Genomic DNA, 27,747 nt, shown 5'->3' with positions numbered 1-27,747 from the left:
TACCTCTGTTTTTTGTTGTTTTTTTCCCTATTTATTTTGTAACCTGAACCCTTTTTTTCTTTTAATTACTTGAAGAGGTTGCAGTCTTGTCACTTTTGTAATTTTTACTTGAAGAGGTTGTAGTCTCATTACTATCCTTCTAAGTCATACATTACATTTTTTTTTTCTGTACGAGTCTTGAAATGTCTTAATTATGAGTTATATTTATCATTGAATTGGGACTTTGTGTTGAAAACAATGGTCATATTGCTGCAGAGTACCCATTTCATATTCCCAAAGGTGATGGCCAGCTTCACAATCTCAGTAGATCACAGCAGGTAGGAATTTTCATTTCTCAAAATCCATTCCGTCATTGCATCCATGCCAAAGATACTAAACAGGCTTAAGCGATGGTAAGCCTTGCATTTCTACACTGTGCACTTTGTGTGACAAAATTTAACAAGTGCTTTAAAAGCATTTTTGTCTTTCGAATTTGCTCAGTGTGTTCACTCAAAGAGTCGTGTTTTTAATGTAGCTGGCATCTCTTTGGTTGCTCTCAAAGTGTGGATTCTGTTTCCTTTGCTGTCTTTTGTAACAGCCGTTTCTTTTGGTGGATAGATGCCTAAAGATGGAATTAAAAAGAAAACTACACATGAAATTATTTCTCGATTCTTTTTAATTAAAGTGCAGTAAGCAACAGGTATTGGCTGTCCTGCCCATGTACAAAGCCAGCCTGCTCAAGATATAAGTAGGAACACCAGCAGATGGGATAGAGATGCAACCCATCTTATGTGTGCTTTGTGAACTTCCTTCTTTCCTGCAGTTAAACTGTCTGAATTTTCTGCTTTTTGACATTGGTCTCTTGTTCCTCTTCCAGTGGAGCACATTGTGACCCAGAGAGAGCAGCATGATTCATGTCTTCTGTCCCTCACTAGCACGGATGGCAAAATCCCAAAGATGATTGTGGGTGAGGTAAAGAAATATGTGTTTAAAAAAAAAAAAAAATGCAAGTGCAACACTTAGCCCTTCAGTGACCAATGCCTATTGCTTGAAATCTGGAAAGCAGGCGAGGGGATGGATCCATTGCATCATCCCACCTAAATGCCTACAAGAGTGGTAAAAGACAGTTCTCAACAACAACAAAACTCACTCTGAGTACAGGATACTTGTGAGGCAGGCATGTGATCAACTCTGCCCCTGTAAAGGGGACACTATTTCTATGGTTTTAGATTCCATGCCTATCTCCCCTTCATGTCAGAGAAGGGAGCTGCCCTCACATCAGAAAAACCTTTTCCCAAACAGGGCATGTTGCAGTGATTGGGATCAGTGGTCTGGCCCCACAGTGGACATCTGTGCCAGCTGGTTCGCTACACATCTCCAACAAAGGACCCAGAAACATGCACAACAGACGCCCTGTCTCTGGATGGGAGCAACACATTATTGTGTATTAAATTTAATTACTATCAAATAACAAGCCAAGTCCTGGTAATTGGTCCTCACACAGTCTTAACGGATGATGATTAAAAATCACCTTGGGCCACTAAGATTAGCCCTCTCATCTCATGCTGTCCTGCACTTGCTGCCGCTTGCATAAATTCCCTCCTTGGGGCTCTGCATGCCTGCTGGCTGGACATTTTAGGGTAGTTTTTACAAGAGGCTAATGAAGTTCACAAAGTACGCAAGGTGGAGTCTACTGCTTATCCACTTAAAAAACAAAACAAAAAAAACACCACCCTTGAAAAGACAGGAACCTAGTGGCAGGCTGCCACTGGAGAGTCCTGATTTAACAGGCCACGTAATCTTGGAACTTTCGAATCCAATAATGCTTAAAGAGCTGGCCGTGTATGTTCTCCACATTACCATGTTTACTGCACTGCTCCAAGCCTTAAAATGTTTCTTCAATTCCTCCCACTAATAAAGCACTTTTTTTCTCTGCCTGCAATCACCTCCTGTTTCATGTGTTTACTTCTGGATTAAACTTCATTTATTCCAAACATTTTTATGTGATGTGTGTTTTGTATTTCACAAGTTATCTGCTTGATAAGTATACACATTGACACTCAGAGGAATATAGAACAGGAGTGGGTTTGCATGAGCAAACTTAGCAGCACTAAGTTGCTTATCATTAAAAATGTTCTTAACTCCATGGTTATTCCATATACAAAGGAACATGCTTAACTCTAAGCAAACTTAGTGCTGCAAAGATCACCTCATGAAACCCTGCCCTGGTGAGTTTCGAAGAAGGGTCATCTAAATATAATGTGAATGGTTCTTCAGCCAAGCAAGTCACACACAACACAAATAACCTCAAATTTTACCACATGCACCTTTTGAAAAATTGACCCAACATGCTTTCATACCATCTGAAAGACCCCAAAACATTTAAAAAAAAAAAAAAAAAAATCAACCCAAACTGAACATCCACAACACAGATCATTCCCCTTTTTCAAATCCTGGCTCGATTCAGGTGCCAGACTTTTCAAATCTGCCATCAATTGAAAATCCATACCAAAAAAAAAAGTGGAATGAAAAAAACTGACTACAGGCGAAAGAGTGAAGGAACAACTGACAAAGAATGCACTACATTCAACTTACAGACATGAACACGAACACAAGTCACAACATGAAAGTAAACAATGAAGTGTGATGCTTTTCACCACAGGGGTCATCTATAGGGAGACTTATGAAACATGTCTGAATTTCTTCTGTGCTTCCACAGAAGTCAAAACACATCACCACTGTCTGAAAAGTAGTCTGGTGCAAACATATACAGGGGACAATGAATGTCATTATTGGACAGATGACATGACATGGTGCAGAAGAGGTTCACTACACTGGAAAGATGTCTGCAGCATCACCCAGTGGTACCTTTCACTTGTATGGGCACTGAACAACCTGGATTATCTGGCTAAAACAACCAGCCGTTGTGCAATTAAATCTGTTTAAAACAAGTATCACCAAAAAATATCAACTCCATATAAAATCTGCACAATTCCTTCTTTTTTTTTTAAATTTTCTCTACAAACTGCACAAGCACTTGCTCTCACCTAATCATAATACACCTTACAATCAATGAGATGTTAAAAAAATATTTTTATAGTCTGATAAATTACAGCCAAAATTCTTTGAAATCTGATGTCTAAAAAGCATGTTTTTGTTATCTGACACCTGATCAACAAGGTAGGTCACCACATGGTGGTTTTATTAATCCTACAGTTCCTCCAATACCTATAACTGTCCAAACTTTTTAATTCAACTACTGTTAAAACCAGAAAACTCTCCACCTGAATTTACCAAAATATCAACTAAGAGCACCAGCCCAGGAAATGCCTGTTGACAGATCTCAATGCAATGTTTAGCACACATAATGAAACTTTGAGGGATCGGAATCCTTTTTCCAATTCCAAAAAGGCTACAATGCATCACATTCTGATTCAAAATGAATACATAAAGAATGATCAAACGAAATCTACAGTCTAGCTGCCCAAGAAGTCTTGACAGGCCTTCAAAAGAAAAAAAACCCATTAAAAACCTCCCTCACAATTACATGCAAACATTCCAACCAACCATCCTTGCACCAGCAAGTAACAACACAAAATCAACACCACCCTAACCATAGCACATACGATGCCCGTGGCACCAGAACATTCCCCACAATTTTTCACCAAGACACTTCAGAAAATGCAGAATGGGTGCAAGAAAAAAAAAAAAAAAAATTAACAGGCAACATCTCCAGAAGATACAATTTAAAACCATGACAGAAGAAAATAACTACATACCAAGATATATGTATTATATTCCATACCACTCACCCATCCCAACAGTCAATAATACTTTTATACTTTTTGGAAAAAAAAACAAAACGATATTATGCTCAAACCAAAAACATGAAAATAAAAAGTGGGCCTGAATACTGGTAAAGCCCTATTAAAAATCATGCACAAAAAAAACAAAAACAAAATTACCGATCATAAGTTTCAAAGCACTGGTTTCTTTCCCCTTAAAATATATCCCTAGCATCCAAAACAATGATTTTGAATTGGAGTAGATGACAGTTAAAATAATCAGAAAATACTGCTGGTAAATGAAGTTGCACAAATACAATTATCTGCCTTTTAAAGCAGTTACATCTATCAAAGCAGCTTTAAGATCCCGAACAATGAAAAAAATTTTCAAATATTTGAAAAAATAGTGCACATCATTGGTTCACATTCAGATACTATTGTTTAATTCCTACATTGAGCAATAACAGTTTACATACAAAAATAACATACATGCATTTCAATTCATAAAGCTTTAACAATTCCCTCATATTGACAAACAGTAAAATCATTTATATTAAGTACACATGCTTAATATATAGTACATGTGATGCATGCACTTACATGCAACAAATCTATATGAATCTGAAAATAAATAGTGCCATATAAGGGTTGAAAATAAGTCAATATTGATCATTTAGAACCTGAAAAAAAAAAGCGGAAAAGAAAATTAGGCAGCTGTCCAGTCACATTTAAGCACATAAACCAAGGGCATGGCTCCTACATTGTTCCACAAGAGGATTAAAAATAAAAGTAACTCAAACACAAACATTATTTCACAATGCACAAAATCATGTATGATTAATAACAGGCAGCACACACAAGCAAAAAAAAAAAAAAAAAAAAAAGCCAGTTGCAACTTGCACATCCTTGGTGCGAGAAAAGAATTCAAAATTGTAAGAAACCCAATTATGAAGTCCAGAAAAATCCAAAAAAATATTGAAGACTTTCCAGAAAGAAAAAAAAAGATAAATGGACTAGAAGGCAGAACATAAAGCTAGAGACAGAAAGAAAAGGAAAGGCCAGAAACTAAGAGAGTGATGTCTAGACAACAAAATTTCTTGTACAATGAACAGAACCCCCAGCATCCCCAAGGAGGTGCGGGGGAGGGGGGTTGGGGGGGGGGGGGGGGAATGAACTAACATTAATTTCAAACAAAATGAAAGTTATTCACTGAAAAACCTGGTAGCTGAAATCCAATCCATGGACCACTTTATCAGCACCAGATGCTGTTGAGAAACCAAATATCAAGTGAGTTCTGAAGATTTCAAAATTCAACAACAAAAAAAACTGGATTTGTGCGGCAGGCATTTTTTCTCAGCCAGATGGTTGAACTTGAAAAAAACCCGAACTGACTTGACACCTCACTGATGTGAACTATGTTCAACCACACATTCAACATCACAGAAACACACCAAACATCAATACACAGCTATGAACACACCAAACATTAACACATAGTTATCATCATTTCACTCCAGCTGCTTAGAATGTGCTGCTTGGCAGGAAGAGGGTCATTTACATTGTGGAAACCCCTCCAAAACTTTGCCATCATCCTATTAAAGGTAATTCATTAGTTTTAAAGAAAGAATACTCTTTTTTTCACAGTTTGCACTTTTGGAGATGCAAACAAATAAAACTAAAGCAGTTAAATGGACAAAAATTCAGTTACCCATTGGGTTCCCTGCATCATGTTTATACTTGCATCTGTTTTGATTAAAGCCACAATTTTCTAGAATGGAAAGCAATTAACAAAATGCATCACAATGCGAGAGATGGAAACAGGTCTGTCTATATTTTAAGCAGAATGAAACAGATATTCAGCACAGCAGACGAGGCAACTGAAACAACAGAACTTGGTCAGAGATAAGACCACATGCACACAAATCAAAGATAGATATCATCATCAAGAACAAAGCAAAAAAACAAAAAAGGTCAAATCAGGCAAAAGACAAGGAAGATAGATTAAGAACAAAGCAAAAAACAAACAAGAGAGGCAAGGCCTTCAAGACTCACTTGTGATACACTTAAAAAAAAAAAAAATCTAATCGTTAAAATGTGTTCTGTATTATTTTGTTATTATAAAGCTTCGCATTTAAAAAAAAAACACCAACAAAAAAAAAAGAAGTCCTAACCAGATTCGAACCCCGCATGTTCAGGTGAGAAGAAACTGCCTTATCCATTACACTATCATGGCTCCTTAACTGACGTTCTAAAATTTAACATTTGAACATACTTTTTTAAAGGGCGATAAATCAATTGCGGTATTCGCAGTGAGAATGCTGTTTAAATCATATTATTCTGGTTTATCTTGGGCATTCAAAAAATCTTTAAGGGCAATAAAAAAATTCTTTTTAATGGCTATCGCCGCAATCACACTGCAACATTCAGCCGTTTTCACTAGATCTAGATAGATGTACAAGTTTAGTTACACTCGCCGGGAATGTAGTACGACACGGTCGATTCAATTTCTCTTTTATGTTTAGTATTTTGTTAAACTAATAACATATAGAGCCAAGTACAAGTACTTCTAAACGTCGTAAGAAGTGAAAAGGACTTCATTTTGAGAAAAGTCAAGACTGGAAATTTTTTCGTTTCATCGTGATCAGTTCAAGGGTATTAACTCGCATGGTTTACAATTTTTAACAGTGAATTCCGACTGATTCTGTGGATATTTTTATGGCAGTTTGGGGCATAATCCAGTAAGTGATGAGGTGTTCACAAATCCTTCTCTGATTAAATATTTAACGGTCTATTTCTCCAACTTTCTATCACATGTTATGATGTATTGTCCACTGAATATAGGATTGAACAGGCAGGTCAACAACTTGAAACAAAATGGCGTCGTTCGCGTTCGCGAAGAATATGAATATGCGCTTTGAATGTGTATAAATATGTGTACACAATTGATTTTTCCCCATGACCTTCAGGGCTCAGCCAACAGATCTGTAATGTCCACTCGTCATTGATTTTAGTATTTTCCGAAAAAGATCACTTGGGCGAATGAACATAGTGAAAGCCCTGTACACTGAGACTAAAACACACAAGCTTTTTATGTATTGAGTATAATTTCAAAATGTAATGTTTAAGATGAGAAAGATCAGTTTAAAGCAAATTAAGTCCCCTAGCATTAATTACAGAGTAATTTCCCTTTTTTACTCTCTGCACCAAAACGTTTGCAAAATAAATAAAACTTCCATGCTTAGCAAAAGAAGTTCCTGTTTGAACAAAAAAATGATAATAATGACTGCTCTTATTGTTGTGTCAGAATATCAGATCAAAGTGCCAAGTTTAGAGAATACAAAAAATATAAATATAACAGAAAATGCAGTTTGCATATAATTAGGCTTCATTTTTTATTTTTTTGTGCCCATCCCAGAGGTGCAATATTGTTTTAAACAAGATGACTGGAAAGAACTAAATTTTTCCTATTTTTATGCCTAATTTGGTGTCAACTGACAAAGTATTTACAGAGAAAATGTCAATGTTAAAGTTTACCATGGACACACACACACACACACACACACACAGACAACCGAACACCGGGTTAAAACATAGACTCACTTTGTTTACACAAGTGAGTCAAAAAAACTATAAAAAAAAGGTAAAATCAGGTAAGACAAAGAGACATGTTGGTACGAAATACAACACAAACAAGACAGAGAGGAGACAGTTGCAACAAAAGCAGACTGTGGTAGAAGGCTGAAACAGCACATTCAGAAAAGATTGGGAACCCCAAGCACCAAGAGATTTCATATGATCAGAAGGCAGGCAAGTAAATTTATCACAATTAACATGCGGCCACACTTGCACAGTTCATAACAATGGACGGTTACCAACAGCCAACACACTTTTCATCTCTTCCATTTCATTAGCTCTATCAGTCTATGCATGTTAAATATCAAATGGGGATGTAGCTGTAAGCAAAAAATCAACAACAAAAAATAGATGTGCACCTAGTTGACACAGTAATATGATGGCATGCACAGTTTCGATTAATCAGTGAGCACTGTGATACCTATGAAAAAACCCAAAGTGAAGGCAAGGTTTAGATAAACAACCAGTAACCTTCATAGTAATGTGCTCTCAGACTGGTGTGATACTATGAAATTAAAATTTCAATGTGCCCTCAAACTGGTGAGATACCATGCTCAGTGAATCTGCGTGCTGCTTGTGCACAAAGTTTACCTCTGAATGCAGTCTCTAGCAAAATACCGAATTCATTCTGCAGCCTGTACTAGTATAGATAATATAACATAAGATCCATAGATCTACATATCAGTAGCTCCAAAAAGACTGAAAATAAAAAGCGTTCTAACACAACTTAAAATAAAATGACTTAATTAATGATAGAGTAGTTTATCATCAGATTCAGATCTTTAACATCTAACACTTCTAAAATTAATTACTATGGTTTGCAAGTAACCACACGTATCTTGAACACTTACTGACTTCTCAAATCCCTGCTCTCAAAGAAACGATATTTAGTTAACAAGGTTACGTTGCAAAATGCAACTAAAATTTACACAATGATGTATCTTTATAGCAGTAATTGAATCTAATGTATATGTAAGCATTCCATCACATATCAAATCCTGGTAACTTTACACAGGATAATTCTTAAGGCACTGTCTATTCCTAGTCCATCCTGATTCCATATCTGCCAGGATAATAACTTCTGTACCTGTGGCACTAATCACAATGTAAGACTTTCAAATTTGCTATAACAGTAATCGTCAAATAGCCTTTAAAATACATCTGAAGATATTTTTGTCAGCAAGTACACATGAACATCATTCAATAGTTTCTTTTTATCAAGGACATGTTTAGTCATGTGATAAAATGCAGGTTTCGTTTGTTTTACGTGAACATGAAAAAAAGCTGAGACATGCAACTGATGCAAATCAACACACACACACACACACACACACACACACACACACACACACAAAACATGCATGCATGCACACATCTATAGAGATCAGAAACCACATAAATATGTAACCATATTTCAGTACATTGTTAATTGCATCTTTCCCAGAGTCGCTGTTGACAACAACAAAAATCTGCAACATTTCCCATGAAGCATGTGCATAGAACGATAGATCCATAAAAGCAGACCACAAAAAATATATACTGATATACCCCACAATATCAGCTTGAATTACATAGAATAATATATATATATCTGAAACCCTGATCAGGTGGCAATCTTTGTACAGTAACCAGGAAGAAGTTTACAACAGTTGTTCTTTACATGCAAACTGGCCAAGTCCATTCACAATCATACTGTGCATTTCTAACAGATTCTGACCTTGGGCATTTTACACATACATCAGTATAAAACTGAGAAAAAAAAGAGAGACACTGCTATCACATGTTTGTGACAACATGCATGTACACACACACACACACACACACACACACACACACACACACGCACACACGCACGTATGCACATGCACACACATGGTCTTATATATAAATGGAAAAGAATGCAACAGGAACATGACTGTACCATAAATCTAAAATTCTCCCAATATTTCATCTGGGCACATTTAATCACCACCCAATCAACAGTTTCTACCTCCAAATCCAACTTTTTTTTTCTTTCTTTTACCAACAAATAACACAGCATTAACTGGAGATTCACATCACTAACAAAGTTAAGCCACAACAGATGATGGATCATTGACTGTACAAAACACAAATAAATTTCTAACAAGACAGTCTGACAGCAGCAGGTCAAAGCAAAGATCACAGTCTGACTGTAAACAGTAGTCAAAACAGTAGCAGCAGTTGTAATGATGGCAGCAACAAGTTTTCTTCTTCTCTGCTAAGTACATGTTGTTTTTTCTCATGGGTACTTAGGAAACCTGATTACAGTTTTTCTCATATTATTTATGAACTTGATTTTGCCTTATTTTGCACATTTGTAATCAATATCCATGTCATGTCCTTCCTTCTCTCACACATCCCTTTGCTTATTTCGAATTACATCAATAACACAAAATGCTCAACTGTAAAGGCCAAGAGAGAAAATGATACCTTTCCACACACAAAAAAATGACACCATTCAAAATCCCTGTACATGTACTGTGCCAAGTGAACATAAACAACAAACTATGAAATCATGCCCGCAAAGATAACAAATGATGTGTTCATATAATCAATGTTTTATCAAAAATACATTCAGCACAATGATTTTATTACACTTGATAGTTACCATGTCAATATGTAAATTACAATTTTTCAAGACTACTGGATGTGACCTGAAACACCAGTCATCTTTACACTGAATTTTGCTCCTATACTTTTGTTTCAAATAAATAAATATGTATGGCAAATTACTAGTACTGCCTCTGCTCAAGTACATGCTTGGCAAACATGAGTTATGAATGAAAAAAAAGGGATCTGATGTATTCTAGTGTCTGTCCCTAATTAAAAGAAGAAATGTTTTCAGTGTATTAGTAGTACATATTTTACAGTTGCATTCAACAATTTTATATGAAATCTGACCAAACCTGTCTGGGAAAGGCATGTTTTCAAAAGAAATGTTTGATCATCTTTTCTCATTATTGTGAAGGAAAAAATTGTTTCATCAAAGCCCCCTATTCCTTGAAATTACATTAGATAGAACTATTTCAGCACAGTATTTTACATTCTTGTGAAAAGTATTTGTTCTTTTTGGAAAAATAATGTAGTGAATCAATGAAGTCTTTTTTCAGTACCTTTTTACTGAAAAAAATAACCAGACAATAAGAAATTTCCAATTCAACTTTAAGATAAAAAAAGAAAAAGAAAAATATGTTCCTTTGGTAAACCAGCAGTCTATATTTCAACAAAGAACATGACAGGAGCTGAGATGACAACTTACAACGTGCTCACGGTACTGTGTTTGCTCCTCCATCCTGCGATTCTGGACTCCCGTTCTCCGTGCAACGCTTGTCAGTCCCCTTCTCACTATTCACCGTCTTTTCATCTTCAATTTTACAATCAGCATTTTCTTTTTTTTCTACTGTATCACCTCCCGCAGTCTGTGTGTTAGCACCAGTGTCTTTGTCAGCTGTGCCAGCAGTCTGTGTGTTAGCACCCGTGTCTTTGTCAGCTGTGTGTGTCTTGTCTTGGTCCTGCCCTGCCTCTTGAACACCATCCTTGTTGCCGCATTGTTCTGTGGCCTGGTCCTGTGATGCTTGCCCACCTTCTTTCCCTGGGTGTTCTGGGTTTGAGCCCTGTCCTGTACTGTCAGGAGGGGCTGGGGTGGAGGAGGAGGTGGGAGGGAAGTGGGGTCGGTGCAGCGTGTTGATGGGGGAGAAGGACAGCAGAGGGGGTACCACGTTGGGGACAGGGCAATCCTCGGCCTCCATGCCCAGCTGCTTCATCAGCACAGCCAGCCGCTCCGCCTTGCGGGCCTCGTTCTGCTGGATCACCGTGTACAGGTGCTCCGTCAGAGACTCCTTCAGGTCACTCTTCTCCGCTAGGGCAATCTTCGCCTCCACAAACTCCTTCTCCGCCCTCTCGTAGCGCTTCCTGTGTGCAAATGTACAAACAACAATGTGCCCACTTTTCTGGTAAACTCACTGAATAATCTTTCCTGCGCAAACGTACAAACAACAATGTGCCCACACTTCTGGTAAACTTACTTTTCCAGTGCAAACATACAAATAAAAGTCACACACAGCAGCTGGCATCATTCACAGGCAGTAATAACTGCACTTTGAGTTGACTATGATGATGCTCAAGCAATTCTACACAATTAATTACAAACTCATCCTACACATTTGACATCAACTTACTGTGCTTGCAGAAAGTCGATTCTGGCCACCCATCCTACACATTCGACACCAACTTACTGTGCTTGCAGAAAGTCAATGCTGGCCACCCATCCTACACATTCGACACCAACTTACTGTGCTTGCAGAAAGTCGATGCTGGCCACCCATCCTACACATTCGACACCAACTTACTGTGCTTGCAGAAAATCGATGCTGGCCACCTCAATCTTGTCCCTGATAATGGACACATCAGCATTCACCAGATGGTCCAGGTGTTTGAGTTCATTCTGGACTTTGGTCAGTTTCTCTGCTTCCTCTTTGGCCATTTTGCTCCTGCATCACACATCAACATACCATTCACTGAGAAGAAACACTCTCCTTTGTATCAGTTGGTTACACGGTAATGGAAGAGAATTGCTGGACAGCGAGAAATTTTAAATTGTATTCAACATTCTCTCAGGAAGCTACAGAATTAAGACACCCATAAAGATATTCCTAATTCTTATTCTGAACAGAATAATTTCACTTCCTCAATCATTTTTGACAGTACATTTTCATAAAATAAAGAGGTATAAAGAAAAAAATACAAACAATTGTGTCCAGAATAACTAGCTAGACAAAACTGTCAATACATGTTGACTCTATCATAATTTGTCTGTCTGTCTGTCCGTCTGTCTCTTTTCTTTTTTTCGCCCTGAGGGCTTGATGTAAAAAATTTAAAAAAAAAAGCATACATGCATGCTTAATCCACTCCTTCTTTAAAAAAAACTTTGTCACTTCATTTGTTCATTTGTTCTCTCTCTCTCTCTCTCACTCTGTCACAGTCACACACACACACACACACACACACACACACACACACACACACACACACTACATGCATGCGAGCACACACGCACACACAAGAAATAACATTTGGTGGTAAAGATTAATTTTTAAAAACATTTGTGGAGAATCAAGCTCTAATAACAGCTAAGGTCATCAGACTAACCATTACACAGGGTAGAAGATGAACAGTACCACCATCCCACCGGGCAGATAAGGTTTTTTTTTAATCCATAAAATCTAAGTATTAATGCGATGTTTAATTGTTATAAAACATACACTGCAAAATAATTCTTTTTTTTAAAGAAATTATATTATGAAAAAAAAAACCCAACAACTTTCAGTAACATATTTCATTCAGTCATTGAGGAAAAAAAGAAACATGCGAGATTCTTTTCACTTTCCTGATTCTACCTAATAAGTGAAAAGACACAAATCACTCTGCCATGCCATCTGTTACTGCAACATGCTACACGAGAGATTAGTATGTATCTTTTTCTGCATTTTACTGCCTCATATGTACTTCCCAAATAACAAAATCAGTATGCATCTTTTACTGTTTTTTTTTTTTACTGCCTTATATACATTTCTTAAGCAATAAATTAGTATGTTTCTTTTTCTGCATTTTACTGCCTTATTTACAGTTGCCAAACAACAAAATGTGTACATTTCTCTTCCTGCATTTTACTGCCTCTTACATTTGCCAAACAACAAAATAGTATGGTTCTTTTTCTTCCGTATTTACATTTCACCAAACTACAAAATTAGTGTTTCTTTTTCTGCAATTTACTGCTTCATTTACATTCACCAAACAGCAAATTCAGTATATATCTTTTTCTGCATTTTACCACCTTATTTACATTTCACAAAACAACAATTTTTTACATTTCTTTTTCTTTCTTTCTTTTATTCTTATCTAACTGCTTCATTCACATACACCAAACAGTAAAATCAGTATGTTTCTTTTCTGCATTTTACTACCTTATTTTTATTTCACCAAACAGCAAAATCAGTATGTTCTTTCTACATTTTACAGCCATACATATATTCGCCAAACAACAAAACACCATTTTTTTGTTGAAAAAAACCCAAACATTTCTGACTGTGCAATCATAATCTAATTTCTTTATAAATACAGGGCTGATACATGGCTAAAGATTTTAAGAATTGGCAATACCAAGGTTCAGGCCATAATTTTGTTAACTGAATAACTAAAAATTGTCCCATTCAAACAAACAAAAGCAGTCAATGAAGCAAAACATCCTGATCTACATTTGGTAAATTTTGTTTGAATTAATACAGCTTTTGAAAAGTAAACTAAAATCAAATTTGGTCATACAGCAATATAAAAAATATCCAGTAAAAATATTATACATTACATGACAGGTACTATCATTATCACCCGAATATAAAATTTCTGCTAAAGAACTTTGAACAAATTATGTTCATGCCATGGCAGATGACTTTATCATCATCATCAATACCATTACTATCCTCATCATCCAGACATGTACACATCCTGCTGAATTACCTTTGCTTGATGGCATCAGCCAATATGCGCCGTCGTTGCTTGTTCTCTTCCTCCATCTTTTGCTGTTGGATTCGGAACTGTTCCATTCTGCTCAGCTCCCCCCTGAAATACAGATGTATAACAGAACACAAGGTAGTTGCGCTGCTGTTCTCTCCACAAGCTCTATATCCAACAAGTGCTGCATAATCTATATAACAAACTAACTTACTCATTCACTTAATCCTCTTTGCTCCAGCTGGGGTTTAAGGTGCCAACAGACCTTCTCCAATCATCTGCTAAACTTTTTTTTTCTTTCTGAACACAGCTTAATTAAGAATCCAGTCTGCAGTCACAGCCCTGTGGTGACTTATGTGACTGACTAGCCTATAAAGATAATTTGTGTTGAGACTGACTAGTCTATAAACATGATTTGTGACTGGCTACCCTATAAACATGATTTGTGACTGCCTTCCCAATAAACATGATTTGTGACTGGCTACTCTTTATTAGTTTAAAGGTGATTTGTGACTGGCTTCCCTATAAACATGATTTGTGACTGGCTACCCTATAAAAAATTATTTGTGACTGGCTTCCCTATAAACATGATTTGTGACTGGCTACCCTATAAACATGATTTGTGACTGCCTTCCCAATAAACATGATTTGTGACTGGCTTCAGTTTCGGCTACTCTTTATTAGTTTAAAGGTGATTTGTGACTGGCTTCCCTATAAACATGATTTGTGACTGGCTACCCTATAAAAAATTATTTGTGACTGTCTTCCCTATAAACATGATTTATGACTGGCTACCCCATAAACATGATTTGTGACTGCCTTCCCAATAAACATGATTTGTGACTGGCTAACCTTTATCAGTTTAAAGGTGACTTGTGACTGGCTTCCGTATGAACATGATCTGTGACTGGCTTCCCTATACACATGATTTGTGACTGGCTACCCTATAAAAAAATGATCTGTGACTGGCTTCCCTATAAACATGATTTGTGACTGGCTACCCTATAAAAAAAATGATTTTTGACTGGCTTCCCTATAAACATGATTTGTGACTGGCTACCCAATAAATAAAAATGATATTTGTGACTGGCTTCCCTATAAACATGATTTGTGACTGCCTACCCTATAAAAAAAATGATTTGTGACTGGCTACTCTATAAACATGATTTGTGACTGGCTACCCTTTAAAGACGATTTGTGACTGCCTACTCAACAAAAAACATGATTTGTGACTGCCTACCCAACAAACATGATTTGTGACTGGCTACCCTTTAAAGATGATTTGTGACTGCCTACCCTATAAACATGCTATGTGATTGGCTTCCCTATAAACATGATTTGTGACTGGCTAACCTTTATCAGTTTAAAGGTGATTTGTGACTGGCTTCCCTATAAACATGATTTGTGACTGGCTACCTTAGCTTCTCAAAGACTGAAGTTCGACCTGGAAAAATTGAAAGATCCTGAAGTACAAGAGGCATTCCAAGCCATGATTGGTGGGAAATTCGCGCCACTCATCACTCTCGATGCAGATGACGCCGACCTGGATACACTCGTAAGCGACTTCAACGCAGCTGTAACTGAAACAGCCCAAACAACTCTTGGAAAACAACGCATCAAAAAGAAGCCCTGGGTCACGGACGACATCCTACAGCTGTGTGACAAACGTAGAGACCTGAAAAAGAAAAAGAATGAAGAAGAAGGGGCAAAACAGTACAAAGCAGTTAACACCGAAATCAAGAGAAGCATGAAGAAGGCAAGGGAGAATTGGATTGAAGGAAAATGCCAGGACATAGAGGAAAACCTGACAAGAAACAACAGCAAGAAAGCCTACCAAGTTGTGAAAGAACTTACCAACACAAGGCAAGGTAGGACTATGTCCAACATCCAGACCAAGGATGGAAAATGTCTAACAGAAGAACAAGACATCCTAAAGCGATGGACAGAATACTGCTCAGAGCTATACAACATACAGACCACAGGTGATCCAGCAATACTGAATGTCCCACCAGCCACTGATAACAGTAATCACCCCATACTCCGTGAAGAAATAGAGGCAGCAATAGCATCGCTGAAAAAAGGGAAATCGGCAGGAGTGGACAACATCCCATCAGAACTGGTCCAAGCAGGGGGTGAAGTTATGATAGATGTACTACTGAAAATCTGCAACAAGATCTGGCAAACAGGGGAATGGCCCACACCGTGGACACAATCACTGATCATCACCCTTCCCAAAAAGGGCAATCTCCAGCAGTGTCAAAACTACCGCACCATCAGCCTGATTAGTCATCCCAGCAAAGTCATGTTGAAGATCCTGCTTAACAGACTGAAACCACAAGCAGAAAACATCATTGCTGAAGAACAGGCAGGTTTCAGACCAGGAAGGAGCACAACTGAACAAATCTTCAACTTGAGGTTGCTATGTGAGAGGTACCATCAACACCAACAAGACCTCTACCATGTCTTCATTGATTTTAAGAAGGCATTTGACAGGGTCTGGCATGCAGCTTTGTGGGCTACCATGAATCTGTACAACATCAACGCCAACCTGATCAGACTGATACAGCACCTCTATGACAAAGCCACCAGCGCCGTCTACCTCAACAATAGCATCGGGGACTGGTTCAGAACCACAGTCGGAGTGAGACAAGGCTGTCTACTCTCCCCAACACTCTTCAACATCTTCTTAGAAAGAATAATGACTGACGCACTGGAAGAGCATGTAGGAACAGTCAGCATAGGCGGCAGAACAATCACAAACCTACGTTTTGCCGACGACATTGATGGACTGGCTGGAAAAGAAGAAGAACTGGCAAGCCTGGTCAAACATCTAGACAAAGCCTCCACATCGTATGGAATGCAAATCAGTGCGGAGAAAACCAAACTGATGACTAACAACACCAACGGCATCAGCATTGACATCAAAGTCAACGACGAAAAGCTTAAAACAGTCCACAGCTTCAAATATCTGGGAGCAATCGTGTCAGATGAAGGATCTAAACCAGAAGTACTCTCGAGAATTGCCCAAACAACAACGGCACTCAACAAGCTGAACACCATCTGGAACAACAAAAACATCGCTCTCAGCTCAAAAATCAGACTGATGCGTTCCCTGGTTATATCAATATTGCTCTACGCCTGCGAGACTTGGACCCTGACTGCAGACATCGAGAGAAGAATCCAAGCTGTCGAGATGAGATGCTTTCGTAGACTACTTGGCATCTCCTACAGAGACCACATCACTAACACGGAAGTGAAGAACAGAATCCAGCAAAGTATTGGACCCTACGAAGACCTTCTGTCCATAGTGAAAAAACGCAAACTTAGGTGGTATGGACACATCTCCCGATCATCTGGTCTTGCCAAAACGTTCCTGCAAGGCACCGTACAAGGAGGCAGAAGGAGAGGACGGCAGAAGAAGAGATGGGAAGACAACATCCGGGGGTGGACAGGCTTGACGCTCGGTGACGCCCTGAGGAAATCAGAAAACCGTGAAGAGTGGAGAGGGGTGGTGGCCAGGTCAGCAGCGGTGCCCCAACGGTCTGAACCCAGACTACGGGAGAGGTGAAGGTGAAGGTGACCTTATAAACGTGATTTACGACTGGCTACCCTATAAAAAAAATTATTTCTGACTGGCTACTCTGTAAACATGATTTGTGACTGGCTTCCCTATAAACTTGATTTGTGACTGGCTACCCTTTAAACATGATTTGTGACTGGCTTCCCTTTAAACATGACTTGTGACTGCCTTCCCAATAAACATGATTTGTGACTGGCTACTCTTTATCTTGGTCCAAGCAGGGGGAGAAGCAATGATCACAGCCCTCACAACCATCTGCAACAAGATCTGGCAGACAGGGGAGTGGCCAACACCGTGGACCCAGTCACTGATCATCACTCTCCCCAAGAAAGGCAATCTACAACAGTGCCAGAACTATCGCACGATCAGCCTAATAAGCCATCCCAGCAAAGTCATGCTAAAGATCCTGCTAAATAGATTGAAGCCACAAGAGGAGAAGATAATCGCAGAGGAACAAGCAGGTTTCAGACCAGGGCGCAGTACAACAGAGCAAATCTTCAACCTCAGGATACTGTGCGAGTGGTACCTCCAACATCAGCAAGACCTCTACCACGTCTTCGTGGATTTTAAGAAGGCGTTTGACCGAGTATGGCATGCAGCTTTATGGGCCACCATGAGGTTGTATAACATCAATGCCAACCTGACCCAAGTAAATAATAATAATAATGGTATTTATATAGCGCTGGATCTTGTGCAGAGACAAATCAATTCAAAGCGCTTTCGTCATTCACACGCATGCATAACTCTAATACTATAGAAACTAAAGACAAGGATGGGCAGGCAAGGGAGGCTATTTTGGGAAGAGGTGGGTTTTAAGGCCAGACTTGAAAGAGCTGAGTGTGGAGACTTGACGAAGCGAAAAAGGAAGTTCATTCCAATCGCAAGGTCCAGAAACAGAGAAAGAACGGCGGCCAACAGTCAAGTGTTTGAATCTGGGTATGCGTAAACAGAGTGGATCCGAGGCCGATCGTAGTGAGCGAGATGGAGTGTAGAGGTGAAGGCAGCCGCAGAGATAGGAAGGGGCAGTTTTGTGAATGCATCTATAACATAGAGTGCTGATCTTGTACTTTATTCGGTGTGAGACAGGGAGCCAGTGGAGATGTTGCAAAAGAGGAGTGATGTGCTCAGATCTTTTCTTTCTGAGGACGAGTCAGGCAGCAGAGTTTTGTACGCGCTTAAGGGACTGAATGGATGAAGCAGGCATACCAGACAATAGTTACAGTAGTCAAGGCGAGAGAGAATGAGAGAAACGACAAGTCTAGATGTTGCGTCAGTGGACAGATATTTCCGGACGGCACTGATGCGTTGCAGTTGACAGTAGCAGGACTGACATGTCTGACTGATAAATTTTTGCATGGACAGTGTATTGTCAAGGACAACACCGAGGTTCCTGACTGACGTGGAAAGAGGGATGGATGTACTGCCAAGTTTGTTTGTGTCAATTGTGATGGAAGACAGTTTTGGTTTAGTTCCTATGATCATTGCTTCAGTTTTGTCCGCGTTCAATTGTAACTTATTTCGAGTCATCCAGTTTTGAATGTCCAGGAAGCAGTTGGATGTTTCTTGCAAGAGCGACAACAATTTTTCAGAGGTATCACTCTTCTGGAGTTGAGTGTCATCAGCATAAGAATGATGACTAATATTTTGGCGGTTGATAATTTCAGTGAGAGGAGCAGTGTACAGTGTGAAGAGCACTGGGCCTAAAACAGATCCCTGTGGGACTCCATGTTCGATTTTAATGGGTTCAGATTGGAAATGATCAACAATGACAGACTGGAATCGATCAGTGAGATAAGATTTGAACCAGTTTAGAACAGTGCCGTTGATACCAAATGTAAAATGAAGACGGGAAAGAAGGATTGAATGGTCTATCGTATCAAACGAGGCTGACAAGTCGAGAAGAGTGAGAAGGGAAATTTTTCCTGAGTCGGACGCTATCAGTAGATTGTTCAGAATGTGGAGAAGAGTGGTTTCGGTGCTATGGTCAGCGCGATAGGCAGACTGAAATGGGTGGATGAGATTGTTGAAACAAAGGTGGTTGTTAAGCTGCCTGAGGACAGCTTTTTCAAGGAGTTTGGACATGAATGGAAGATTAGAAACTGGTCGATAGTTTTTCAAAATGTTTGCGTCAAGGTTGGGTTTCTTCAGAAGAGGCCGGACGATTACAGTTTTGAAAGTGGATGGAAACGTTCCAGTGAGAAGGGATGAGTTGACAATATTAGTGATTGTGGGGTGAAGATGTGAGACACATTGGGAAAAGACCGAGGCTGGTATAGGATCGAGCTCACAGGATTTTACTGTCATTTCTTTTAGGATTTCATGAACTTCTGTTTCAGTCAATGGATTAAAGGAGGCTGGTATAGGATCGAGCTCACAGGATTTTACTGTCATTTCTTTTAGGATTTCATGAACTTCTGTTTCAGTCAATGGATTAAAGGAATGGAGAGGAGTGCCGCTGAATTGAGCATCAGGATGAACAGGTTGGAAAGACATTTGGTCTAAGATGGTACGAATATTTTGGACTTTGTCGAAAAAGAAAGAGGAGAAGACATTGGGGAGTTCAGATAAAGTGTAGGCAGAAGGAAGAGGAGTCCTTTTTGCAGTTCCGAGAAGATTTGACATGACAGAGTAAAGAGATTTGGTGGATGTGGCATCGAGAACTTGAGAAGAAAAGAAGTTTGTTTTTGCTGATGAGATCATATGTTTGACTTTATTTATTTGTTTTCGGAATATTTGATTGTGGACTTGCAGTTTTGTTGATCGCCATCGTCTTTCCAGTTGGCGACGTTTGCGTTTTGCAAGTCGAATGTCTTGTGTGTACCATGCGGCAGAGGGTCTGTCAGGGAGCATGCAGGTAGTGGGGGGTGCATGTTCATCCAGCAGTTGAGACAGGACAGTGTTGTAATGTGTGGATACGTCGGTAAGAGAAGAAATTTTGGAAAGGCGTTCAGCAGCTTGAGAAGAAAAAGTGTTAATGTTGATGGATTTCAGGTTGCGACGAGTAACAGATTTTTTGGTTCTGGTAGGTTTTGAAATATTAAGCAAGAATATAACAGCAGAATGGTCGGAAGAAAGTTTGTCAGTTACAGTCACTGACGCAACCATGGCATCAGACTCACGTGCGATTAGCCAGTCCAACGTATGGTCAGATCTGTGTGTTGGTTCTGTAATGAACTGAGAGAGAGAATGAGTGGACAGAGATTGACATAGGCGTTTGACATCAGTAGAAGTCTGGTTGTCGAAATGAAAATTGAAATCTCCGAGGATAATAAGTTTGCCAGAACAAAGGTTGTAGTAATCAAGTAGTGTTCGGAACTCATCGTGAAACTGAGAAGATGTTAGGTTATTTTTACGACTAGGCGGAGGACGATAGAGACAACAGAAGATGATTGAGTGACCGGGAACACTGAGAGTGACTACTAGCATTTCGAAGGTATCATGTGGAAAGGCGTGGTTATGGGAGAAGGAGAGGGAAGACTCCAAGATATCTCTGTAGACGGTGGCGATGCCACCTCCACGAGACAATCGAGGAAGTGACATAGTTTTATATCCAGGGGGGGTCAGTTGTTTAAGTTTGGGTTCGTGACCTTGTGACTTTAACCAGGTTTCAGTAAGAAATACAATATCAAAGTTTTTTTCAAAAATAAAATCAGAAATATAGTCAGTCTTTTGATCAGGGCAGACAGATTGAGCATTGAACAGACAGGCATGAAAGAGATCAGAGGTAAGGAGAGAGGAATCTAATGGTGAAGCAGGTGAGTAAGGCAGACAGACAGTGGAAGAAGAAGATGGTGACTGAGCAGTGGAGGACAATGGGAAGGAAGAAAAAGGTCCGGGAGTTGAGACAGGTGTGGCAGGAGTAGGAAGCGGAGCAGAGGCTATAACTGGCACGGGGGATACATTGCAGTTCGGAATATTGTCATCAGAGGGGACAATGTCACGGAAAGTAAAAATGTTAGCAGGAACACGTGTGTTGAGGTTGGAAGCAGCACAAACAGCGCCGCATGAAGTGGATCTGTCAACACACGCAGGTGACACATCAGGGGTACTGTCAGTAGTGCTGTTGGGGGTCCGTACGGAAACGACAGTTTTGATGGGCTTTTGTTTTCTCTTTCCTGCTCGGCGAGTTCATCTTCGCGGCAGGCAAGCGCCAATGCCTGTTCCTCGCAGGCGCACAACTAGGTCAGGGGTCAAAGGTGCAGGTTTGATAGCAAACAGTTCAGCGCGCGAGTACAGATCAAAGGGAGGGACGTTGCGCTCACCTTGACAAAGGCTGCCCACCTGTCCACTACCACTGAACGTTACGTTTTGCACGTGTACAGGTGTGTTGAAGGAAGAGATGAATGGCGGGCCGGCGCAGTTCAAAACTGACAGGAAAGTAGAAAGAGAAATCCAAAACACAGCCAGTCTTATGCAGATCGGGGCACACACATACATCCATTGTTCGAAGGGATCCATAATGAAACACTCTGCAGAACCAAACCACACAACACCAAACACAACCAACACAATAAACAAAAATACGGAGAGCTAGAATCACTCAGCCTGTTAGGCGTGCGACCTTCACCTTTTTTATCACCAAGTGATAAAGAACCTCTACAACAAAGCCACCAGCGCAGTCTACTTCAACAGTAACATAGGGGACTGGTTCAGAACCACAGTCGGAGTGAGGCAAGGCTGTTCCAACTGCTCTCACCAACTCTCTTCAACATCTTCCTGGAAAGAATCATGACAGATGCACTTGAAGACCACAAAGGAACAGTCAACATCGGAGGCAGAGCAGTCACCAACTTACGTTTCGCCGACAATATTGATGGCCTAGCAGGAAAAGAAGAGGAGCTAGCTAGCTTAGTGGACCACCTTGATAAAACCTCTAGAGCCTATGGCATGCAGATCAGCGCAGAGAAGACCAAACTGATGACCAACAACACCAATGGCATCAGCACTGACATAAGAGTGGACGGCCAGAAGCTAGAAACTGTCCACAGCTTTAAATACCTGGGAGCGATTGTGACAGATGAGGGATCCAAACCCGAAGTACTCTCCAGGATTGCACAGGCGACAGCAGCACTCACAAAACTGAGGTACATCTGGAACGACCGGAACATTGCAGTCGGCTCAAAGATCAGACTGATGCGTACCCTGGTGACATCAATACTCTTGTATGCATGTGAATCGTGGACCTTAACAGCTGAAATAGAAAAGAGATTACAGTCCACTGAGATGAGATGCTTTGCTTTCGAAGACTCCTGGGCATCTCCTACAAAGATCATATCATGAACGAAGAAGTTCGAAACAGAATTAGGCAAGTCATTGGGCCCTACGAAGACCTGTTGACCTTGGTCAAGAGACACAAGCTCAAATGGTATGGCCATGTCACGAGATCATCAGGGCTTGCCAAGACATTCCTGCAGGGCACAGTGCAAGGGGGGGAGAAGGAGAGGCAGATAGAGGAAGAGATGGGAGGACAATATCCCAGAATAGACAGGCTTGAGGTTGAGCGATGCAGTCAGGAGGTCAGAAAACCGAGAGGATTGGAGGATGCTGGTTGCCAGATCACCTGTGGCGCCCCAACGGTCCACAAGACTACAGGATAGGTGAAGGTGAAGGTGGACTCTTTATCTTGAGATTGATCATGTAACACTGCACTGCAACATAATGAATGCTTAGCTTTTAACTGGTCAGTGCACCTTGAAAAAAAAAAAGACTTACAGAGATCACAACCACACCATTTACAAATTTCACCAAATCATTGTCCGTGATACTTTTAAACTGTTAAAGAATAAAAGCACTGAAAACGATTTTTAACATATAAAATGCTGTAAGGTAAAAAAAATAATTTAAAAAAATTCCAAAGCAAACGTTTGGTTTCCCACTTTACCTGAGTCCTTCTTTTTCATCAATTTCTTTGACACCACTGGCACCAGGTTCTTCTGCCTCACCATCAGCACTGGACTTCTCTTTAGAACCATCACCCCCTTGTTCTGAAATGTCTGCACTGGCACTCTGGCCAGACATTTCTGTCTTCGTTCCAGGCTCTGGGGGCTCTTTCACCTCTTCTTTCGAAGCCGGTTGTGCAGAACTCGGTGATGACAGACGCTGGGAAGGGGGCAAGTTGGCACTGCTGCTGTGAGCAAATTCGAGAGCTCTCTGGCGTGCCAGTTCACGCTGCTGTTGTACTTTCTGCTTCTTGGCCATGGCTTGTTTTGCAGCATTGTTAACTGCTGGTCTTGAAGGACCTGAAATTTTTTCTTTAATGTAAATCATGTATTCCAAAAGAGCGTGTTGATACAGCAAGTTTTACTATTATAAATAAACAAAAAACCACATCATTACATGACTATCTATGTATGATATCCCAGTGCTTTTCCTAACTTCCATATATCATAATTTGTCATATTCCTGTGGCAATACAATACATCCACACTGCTGAAATAGAAGCAGTAAAGTCTGAATAGCAAAAATAGGAATCACGTTTCTTTACTATGCAAAACACAAGAAAAGAAATCAGCTATAGATCATCTCCTGCAGAGTTTATGACAATAATTCTCACCAGCAATGACCTCTGAGACAAAGCTGATAGCTGATATTTAAATACTAGTAAGAATAACTACAACTGTATTAATATTATATTGACTGAATTGCTCAACTACAGGTTAATTCATTGAATGCTACATCACATGTTTACAAAAATATATGTATATATTACGCCTAGTGAAGTAAAAAATCTAAATCACTCTTTTTTCTTCTTTTTTTCTTTTTCCATAGGCTACTAAACACAGGGCCAGTCCCTAAAACAGTAACATAATGATGTTAGTGACAATAACACATGAGAGGATATTCACTCTCACATCAGATGATCAGTCCATTAAGGCAGCAGTCTGGAATACAACTCAAGTTTCAGAAGCCTGATATACTTCATAATAAATAACATTATGAATGGCAATCAGACTTTGAATTATCTTTTCTACAATCAAGGTTAGTATAGCTTGGGTATCTTGCTTTTACAAGCAGTATTGTTATGACAGACAGGGAGACATAAATAAAAAGAGATACAGAAAATGGTTTGACAGATAAAAGGCCTTCCCCTTCCTCCTCCATGAATCTGTAGTATTCCAATCAATCTACTTTCTAAGTACTATATTATTGTCTTTAAGCTTATGATATAGTTTGGGTTCAGAGCACCCAAACCTGGTGGGCAACAATCAGCACAACACAGACGGGCTTACAGTTACCCAAGTCAAACTGCACACAAAATATTCCTGTATTTTGGGAGCTTCCCACATGTACTTCTTCATCTGGATCATGGCCAACTTGAAAAAAAAAAAAAATGATGTCATTCCTATCAGAAAAAAAAGTATGCTCAGCAATTTTTTGCGTGTTAAAGTCTGATGACAGTGCAGATAAAAGCAGAAACTGGAAGAGCTGGGTGGAAAGGGGGGAAGCAGGAGAACAGAATATGTGGAGAAAGGTCAGAGGCTGCATAAAATACTGTTTCCCTAGAACAACTAGGAGGCAAAAGATACTATTCCAAGTTTACAGGTCATTTTCAAGGACCACACCAGTTGCACAAGGCACTGCCCTGAAATGAACCATGTGAACGAATTTCGAAATAAGCATTGGCCTAACTTGGCTTAGGACACCCACAATATATATGCTCTCAGACCAGTCATTTTCCACTAATTGCAAAGCCAAAAGGCAAGAGTAGAATGCATAATAGTACCCTTAGACAGTGTTTCTGCATCAAAGGCAGTGGAGAAACCTTGTCTTATCTATAATCCTGTGGTAATCCCTGCACAAGGCAACAATCAACAATTGAAGGGGGGTGGGGGGGGGGCCTCTAGGAGACTGAACCTATGTACACCATTAAGCCCCCAAGTTCGGCCAGGGGAAGCCTCAATCAAAAAAGCAAACAAACAAAAAACCTCTAATGCAATTACACACTAATCATTCCTTCCTTCCATGGAGTGAACACAATCATTTCTTGATCATTCTGTCACTAATGGTGGGATCTGCAGGAAGAAGCACATATCCTTTTTATTTTGAGGGAGGCGAGTGTGGCGTGGAGGTGGGGGGGCAAAATAAAAAATAAGGGCCTTTATTTCGCAGTGGCTGGGATAGACCACTCTGGCAAGCCAAGCTATCCCCGTGGATAACCCCGACTGGCACTATGTCTTCACCTTAAATGAGTCACCTGTTCGAACAGGGCTTTACTCTCTAGTCATAATAAACCATAGTCTTGGCTATCTCGGCTGACGTTGGAGTTCGGAGGTCCCACAAAAAATAAATAAATAAATAAAAAGCAGAAAAAGCCACCTTTTCGAGAAACTTGAGTTCTTTCCATCAGTTCTTTAGGTCAACTATATGGTCTCTTTAAATTTAAAAAGTGGAAATCAACCAACATTTTATACACTGTAAAACTTCAACAAAAGTTTTTGCTTGTCAGAAGTGAACACTAAATTCAACATATAGTTTGTAAAATTGTGCACATGCCGACATATATCTCGGGCGCACGCTTGGTCATGAAGGTAAATGAAAGTACTGTAATGCCACGGGTTATATTATCTTCACCTGGAGAAGTTTGTTTGATTTGCATCAAGTCTTCATCGGTGAAGCCTGCCCATCCCGCCATCTTGTCAAGCTGGCAGTCTCCCTCAAACTAAACACCCGCTCATGGCTTTTCCTCCTCAGTTACACATATTTGAAGAAATGCTGAACTGGTAGTATACACTTAATGCTGGTTGAAACCTCCATCTAAAAGTTTGCAAATGAGCTCATGAAATTCAAGAATTACAATAAATGTGTAGTCAATCTACCTATTGAATAATGCTACCTCCCCCCGAAAGCAGACGATGTGTTTCAGGCCAAGCCACGCCTCAGTTTGCTTGGGTCCAAGTGTGGATTGAATTACTTCCCTTGAATAAAAGGCAGACTGGCTGAAGATTCATTTTATTCGTTCACTCATTCATTCATTCATTTATTCGTTCCTTCAAAATATGCCTGAAGGAAGACTGGCGGCAATTAAGATGCTGAGAGACAAACGGGCTTTGTCAGTAACATATTTTTCTAGACTTTGTCAGTAACATATTTTTCTATGTCGATAGAAATTGACTGATTGAGTAACAATTAAGAAATTAAGGTTTCACGGAATGACAGACTCAGGCTGCATTAATAAATCAATGTCCAATGATGAACACTTTGTCACTTTGTGGACAGACAGACGTAGCTATTCGTAGAATCAGAGACAGACAGAAAGACAGACATAGAGGGAAAGAGAAGCAGCACCGTAGGTCCAACGAAGAGCCGCCGAGCACGATTTGCCCTCAATAAACACCAGAGGGCGGTCAGTGTCACCGAACTGCTGCAGACACTGGGGTGGGAAACCCTGGAACGGCGTAGGAGGAGAGCCAGATTGGTCATGCTATATAAGATCATCAGGGGCATCAGTGACCAAAGTCAAGTGCCAGACTGAAGAGGTCACACCAGAACATTTGACAGAATCAGTCCCCTGTAGAGCGGACATCAGGCTGAATGCCTTCCTTCCAAAAACAATCCGTAATTGGAATGCCCTGCCCCGGGAGACTGTTGATGCCTCAACTCTTGCCGCCTTCGTTAAGAAGGTGACACTCTGCTGATTCACTGCCATTTTTTTTTCTTTTTTTTTTATCCGGAACTTGGCCCACCACCGCAAAATGCCCGGCGATAATGGTCAACTGGTTGACCCTGGGCATCATCCGGAAGAAGAAGAAGAGGACACACAGAGAGATAGACAGAGACGCTGAGAGAGATAGACAAGACAAGACAAAACAAATTCTCTACTATTTCGAGGATAATAGATATAAGCACTGGTGTGCTTTTTTTTCTCAAGGCTGTTCAGGCATCTGCTTGGCAGATGTGGTGTAGCGTATATGGATTTATCCGAACGTAGTGACGCCTCCTTGAGCTACTGAAACTAAAATTGAAACTGTGCTTTTTTACATCCAGTCCCCGCCCTGAAAAATAGGGTCTACACTACACAATGCTAAATAAAATGAAAGCATGGTGTTAGTAGAGATACATAACAGAGGAGAAAAAAATTATTTAAAAAAACAAAAAAACACACAAAACACACACACACACACACACACACACACACACACACACACACACACACACACACACACACACACACACACACACACACATGGCATACAGGTACAAGCATGGTGTTTGTAAAATGCATGGGAAAAATGAACAAAATGA

The 27,747-nt window shown here is 39.9% G+C and overlaps 1 protein-coding gene across 1 annotated transcript; it reads right to left on the bottom strand.

Annotated features, from left to right (window-relative positions):
* Window positions 1–658: 658 nt before the first annotated feature.
* Window positions 659–26,132, bottom strand: LOC143283765 (uncharacterized). Its single transcript, XM_076590108.1, has 5 exons — window positions 26,077–26,132; window positions 23,387–23,744; window positions 13,932–14,033; window positions 11,768–11,908; window positions 659–11,330 (listed from the first exon to the last, which is right to left on the bottom strand). Exons 1-5 carry the CDS (start codon window positions 26,099–26,101, stop codon window positions 10,685–10,687), a joined length of 1,272 nt encoding a protein of 423 aa, XP_076446223.1. The 5' UTR covers window positions 26,102–26,132; the 3' UTR covers window positions 659–10,684.
* Between the last annotated feature and the right edge of the window lie 1,615 nt (window positions 26,133–27,747).

Source organism: Babylonia areolata, chromosome 1 (assembly GCF_041734735.1).
Source record: "Babylonia areolata isolate BAREFJ2019XMU chromosome 1, ASM4173473v1, whole genome shotgun sequence".
NCBI classification, from domain to species: domain Eukaryota; kingdom Metazoa; phylum Mollusca; class Gastropoda; order Neogastropoda; family Buccinidae; genus Babylonia; species Babylonia areolata.
The sequence above is the reverse complement of the archived record's forward strand: the minus strand, read 5'-3'. Positions and strand labels throughout refer to the sequence as shown.

What these genes read in the sequence shown, in the direction of transcription:
- LOC143283765 (XM_076590108.1), bottom strand. Translation starts at nt 26,101, where the DNA reads ATGCAAATCAAACAAACTTCTCCAG. An exon ending in GATGAAAAAGAAGGACTCAG is followed by an intron (nt 14,034 to 23,386) that starts GTAAAGTGGGAA and finishes TCTGTATTTCAG; the next exon opens with GGGGGAGCTGAGCAGAATGG. An exon ending in ATCGATTTTCTGCAAGCACA is followed by an intron (nt 11,331 to 11,767) that starts GTAAGTTGGTGT and finishes ATTTGCACACAG; the next exon opens with GAAGCGCTACGAGAGGGCGG.